This window comes from Camelina sativa, chromosome 7, assembly GCF_000633955.1.
Source record: "Camelina sativa cultivar DH55 chromosome 7, Cs, whole genome shotgun sequence".
Taxonomy (NCBI): Eukaryota; Viridiplantae; Streptophyta; class Magnoliopsida; order Brassicales; family Brassicaceae; genus Camelina; species Camelina sativa.
Window position 1 is genome coordinate 19,510,808 of NC_025691.1, and position 5,470 is coordinate 19,516,277.

Sequence of the window (5,470 nt, forward strand, 5' to 3'; positions counted from 1 at the left end):
GGGAGAAAGCAGAGATTGACAATAATATTGGAAGAAGAAGAGGAACGGCCAAAAGGAAAGACAGAGATTTTTTTATTCACTAGTTCAATTGCTGTTTTAATTATTATTTAGTTCATTAGTATAATTAATATAAGGAAATGTAGATAAAAAGAATATTTTGGATTAGACAAAATAGGGAAAAAGATCGGTTGTATTTAACGTGGGGCTGGTTTGAACCCAATACAACTGACTGAAAATCAAACAAAAGAAACCACTACACCAAAGGAACATTTAAAATTTATTGCCCCTAAAATACTTAAAATATTTGGCGTCTAAAGCCCTTGCTTCATGAGCTTTAGGTCAGAACCGGCACTGTTGGTGTGTAAAAGTCTCCGGAGGCTGTAAGGTGACGACTGCGAGGCGGAGGGATGATCCCTGGGCTGCTGGGCATATTACTCTGAACCCGAACCCGAACTAATTAGAGGGATTTGAACCCAGTATCTAGAGCATTTAAGAGTATATGTGTTCTAAAATTTATATAAAAAGTAAAAATTAGTTTTTTTTTGTTTATGGTTTGTTTGAGTTCGGGTGTACCCGAATTACCCAAACCCGAATGAGTAATATTCGAACTCGACATGATAGTATAAAAAACCCGAACGGGTTTTATATGTCTAAACCCAAAAATCCGAACCCGATCGAGTTCGGAAACCCGAATACCCAGGACTAAATTGACTCGTAGATTATCGTAAATTTTCCACGAAAACATACCTTAGAAATTTAATCTTCATCAGCTTCATTGTAAATAACTAAATTTCAACCATTAATTCTCATATTTTGCAGTTTTTTGTTATACATTTATTGTTTTTATCCGTTATATTTTCGAAAATTGGATTTTTTTCATATTTTCACAGTTCAACTATGTTGGAATAAAGAAAATATGTTTGAATCATATTTCAACTAGAAAATAATATAAACATTAAACAGGAAGTTAACAATTTACGTGAAATCATGCAAACCTCTCAACACTGTTAATCAATTGTAAAATTATCCTAAAGTAGATTTTGCGTAAACATATATAAACAAAAACAACGTCTATTTAGATCAAACTGAAAATTTTAAAATTTAGTCAAAATAATATTATTTCTATTTTAGCACTTTTTTTTTTCCATTTTTTCTAGAAAATTAAAAGACAAATTCTAAACTTTGGAAGCTTATTTTATTTACATTAGATTCAGTAATTATCATAAAATTCAAAGTTACTAATAATAAATCTTAGTGAAGAAGGTTTGAAAATTTGGAAATAGACAACCATATTTAAAAACCAGGTAAATACTTGAAAAAAGAAATCTTAAATCGTTAAGAAAAAAATACTTTATTTTAGTTAGTAAAAACGATATGTATCCATCCCCTTGGAAGTTTCATGTAGCACCACAACTCCACAAAATTCAAACCTCGATATTGGTACACACAAACCAGAAATTATAGTACAGTATCCTCCTAATATAAAAGTTCGAAACTTCATAACACACAAACGTTGGATTTATTGGTTTATGACTTAAACCAATACTAAACCACCAACACTAAACATTAGATTCTGTGGAGTTGTGGAACTTTCTAGAATGATACAAATCGTTTTTCCTTTTAGTTACGGTCATCAAACTTTCAATCTATACGTATCGAGAACTAGGACTTGCTTTTTTTTTTCTTTTTTTCACGTGGATATATATAAAAAGAATTTAGTAAAGCATGTGTGTGAGGTCGATCTCTATAAGACTATAACTAACATAAATAAATGGTATCCTCCCTATAGCTATGCAAAGATGCTAGAGATTAAGATGACGATTTGATTAATCATCGTCACTCATTTTTAATTGGTTCTTTAAAAATGCTATAGAGCGTTTGCGTCATCTCATCCTAATCTTCCTATCTTTTAATCCCATCCTTTTTGTCCCATACCCTATATAGTAAGTAAATGACTTGCTTGGTTAATGTATTGAATAAATGATTCGTGTGCCATTGGAAATATAGTAATGATATAAGTACACTTGCATGTAAACATAGCTTTTGGGTTAATTTGTGAGAATGGAATTTTTCATCATCCATTAACAAAGTAGCTAGTTTCTTGAAATTTTGTAGAAAATGCGTCACTGTTTATCAAATATTCGGTAACTCATATTTCTTATCAAAAATCATGAATTAACCAGAATGAACATCTAATAATAATACCAAGTTATAACTTAAACTCATTAAATTAAATTAATTCGATCGTGATGATGGTCATGAACTTGTTTTTTTAATTTTATCCTCTTTCCCACTTTAAGCTAAAACGTTCCTTCGCATCTTCGTTACAACACCTTTTTCAAGAAACTTGTATCCAATCTGAACAGAGCTTGTGGGAGTTTTTGACAAAATATAGTAAAGAAAGATTTAATCACCCAATTAGGAAACGGTAATGACACTATTAGATAAGAACATGCGTAATTAGTGACAAACTAAGTATTTGTTTAATCAGAAATCCACGGTGGCGCGTGGTTGTATACCCTCCACAATCCTTATCCTCAATGACTTTTTATGTGAAAACGATATACGTCATCAGGAGCCAAAAAAATCGGACCCCCCACACCTTATAGCATGCCACGTTTCTTCCAAGATTAAGACAAAGAATGGTCTTCACACGATTTCTTTTGCAATACAAATTCTTAAGTACTCCTCCTTAATTACTAGTTTTGTTTTTTTTTTTAACAAAATGGATATTTTATAAAACTATAGCGACTAATTTAGAGAGAAACAGAAAAATTACGTAAGAATTATTGAGGTTCACAAAATTAGTCTACATCTTATATCAAACTAAGAAAATAATCCATTTACATATATAAAAACAGCATTTATATCATAATCTTTGTAAACTAAACCCTGATATCTAAATCTTAACCCTAACATCCTAAAATTTAACTCCAATAAATAAATTATAAATCAAAAACCAAAAATCTGATCTCCTTCATATTGAACACATTATAGCCTATTTTTGAATTTAAAACGATTAAAAGAAATCCTTAATCGTCCTGTGATTTTCCAGGAGTGAAACAAACAAATATCATATTAAAGAACTAAATTTGGCTAGATGGCACTAATTTGTAAGAAACTGATGAACTTGAAGAATGAAGAAGTTACTGGAATATAAGTAATGCAATATAAAGTTATTGATAATGATGGATATATTTTGTCATGTAACGTAAACTATATCGTGTAGATGATAGTGTTGCATATGACTTTTGATAGTTGGGCTTACATTTTGGATAAATGGATAGGAGTAGACAAAGATAGGAGCAAAGCAAGCAATAATAGCGAAACGAAAGAACGAATATTTTTGAGAAATAGGACAAAGTATATACTTCTGCTTGAAATGGAGATTCACCTAAATACTAATACTAAAGCCATGCAATGCATCCAAACAAATCAGTGGTCAAGCACACTCAAACTCAATTATATGTCTTACTAAGACCCCTTTAAGATTCCCACAAACAAAAGCTATTTTCTATATTACCGGATAATTCTCGCTTAATTTCCCCACACAACAAATGTTTAATGAAAGCTTTATGAGTAATTAAACTTCTATGTCACATGTTTAGAGGTGGAGAATAATACTCTGATTTTTTTCATCTAATTCAAACTATTAATAAACTCGTTTTAACCGTGGCTGTTTGAGGACCATTTGACAAAATTTAGAATATTAGAAAAAACAATAGGATAGGGATAATATAGGAGATTAGACTATTGTAAAGGACAAAATGAATTATTATTTAAATTGTACTAAGTACCAACCAATAACAAAGAAGTGACGCACAGTAAAACGACAAAAAAGCTCAAGCATAAAAACCCCAACCCTCTCTGCTTTCTAAACATTTAAAAAAAAAAAAAAAAAAAAAAAAAAAAAAAAAAAAAAAAANAACCAAACACAAAAGAAAATCAAAAACTAGTTTCCTGTTCCATTAGAGTTCTCTAAACTGTCTGAAAAAAATCATGGAAGTAAACTCCAGCTCTAGCCTCCCTCCAGGCTTCAGATTTCATCCTACCGACGAAGAACTCATCGTATACTATCTTCGAAACCAGACCATGTCCAAACCATGCCCTGTCTCCATCATCCCAGAAGTCGATATCTACAAGTTCGATCCATGGCAATTACCCGGTTAGAACCGGTTACTTCTCTATTTCTATTCTAGATGCTTATGTTTTTGGTTGATGTTAACTCTCCTATATGATTTTTGTTGTGAAATTTACAGAGAAAACAGAGTTTGGAGAAAATGAGTGGTACTTCTTCAGCCCTAGAGAACGAAAGTATCCAAACGGAGTCAGACCAAACCGGGCTGCTATTTCCGGTTATTGGAAAGCTACCGGTACAGACAAAGCCATTCACAGCGGCTCGAGTAACGTTGGTGTCAAGAAAGCTCTCGTCTTCTACAAAGGCAGGCCTCCCAAAGGGATCAAAACCGACTGGATCATGCACGAGTATCGTCTCCACGATTCACGTAAAGCATCAACAAAACGTAACGGCTCTATGAGGGTATGTAACCTGAGAAAACATTTTTTTAGCTCATCATACATAACATATTTGTTAAGAATGTTTCTTATCTTTGCAGCTAGATGAATGGGTACTGTGTAGGATATACAAGAAGAAAGGAGCAGGGAGGCTTCTGGATGAGAAAGAGAGTTTCGTCGACGAAGTACTAATGGATGAGGCAACAGTTGTTGTAGACGAAGAAGCAGAGAGAAGAAACGAGGAAGAGATAACGATGATGACGTCGTCGACGAAACTTCCAAGAACGTGTTCGTTGGCTCATTTGTTGGAAATGGATTACATGGGACCCATCTCTCACATTTTAACAGATAATTTTAATCAGTTGGATCATCATCTTCATCAACCTGATTCGGAGTCTGGTTGGTTCGGGGATCTACAGTTTAACCAAGACGAGATCTTGAATCATCATCGTCAAGCTATGTTTAAGTTTTAGTCATTGTGGGTTTTAGTTTAAAAAGAATATGTGCTTTGAATGTTACTTTGGTAGATATTTTGTTAGTTTTGGGTACACAAGAAAAATTGTAAAATATAACTAAAAGACCCTAATGCGATTTTATATATTTTTCCTTATCATATATATGAATGTGAAATACAAACCATGTTTAATTAAAACACTGTTTCAGCATGAATTTACTAACTAATAATGAACAAAAGATTCTTGTTTTATATGTAGAAAATACTATAAACAAAAGACTTTGGTACTATTAAATGTTGTTATTAAAATGATGAAATGAGAGACTAAGATTACGTTAACTTGGAATGATAAAGTCGATGACGTGTGGAGGAATCAACGCCAGATACAATGCACTTTGGGTACTTATCGTTGTCGTTTTGTTAGATAACGAATGTTATATATGTCATCATCGTACTTTTAAAACCTCAGTTTTGATTCAGTCTGCGCATGTCTCAAACATA

At 32.4% G+C, this 5,470-nt stretch overlaps 1 protein-coding gene across 1 annotated transcript; it reads left to right on the top strand.

Annotated features, from left to right (window-relative positions):
* LOC104701579 (NAC transcription factor 29) lies at nucleotides 3,996–5,184 on the top strand. Its single transcript, XM_010417291.2, has 3 exons — nucleotides 3,996–4,165; nucleotides 4,260–4,540; nucleotides 4,617–5,184. The coding sequence occupies exons 1-3, from the start codon at nucleotides 4,000–4,002 to the stop codon at nucleotides 4,986–4,988; spliced, it is 819 nt and encodes a 272-aa protein (XP_010415593.1). The 5' UTR covers nucleotides 3,996–3,999; the 3' UTR covers nucleotides 4,989–5,184.

Excerpts from the sequence above, each read along its gene's own strand:
- LOC104701579 (XM_010417291.2), top strand. The coding sequence starts at position 4,000 with ATGGAAGTAAACTCCAGCTCTAGCCTCCCTCCAGGCTTCAGATTTCAT. Across the intron at positions 4,166-4,259 it reads CGATCCATGGCAATTACCCG|AGAAAACAGAGTTTGGAGAA; the intron begins GTTAGAACCGGT and ends TGAAATTTACAG. Across the intron at positions 4,541-4,616 it reads AACGTAACGGCTCTATGAGG|CTAGATGAATGGGTACTGTG; the intron begins GTATGTAACCTG and ends TTATCTTTGCAG.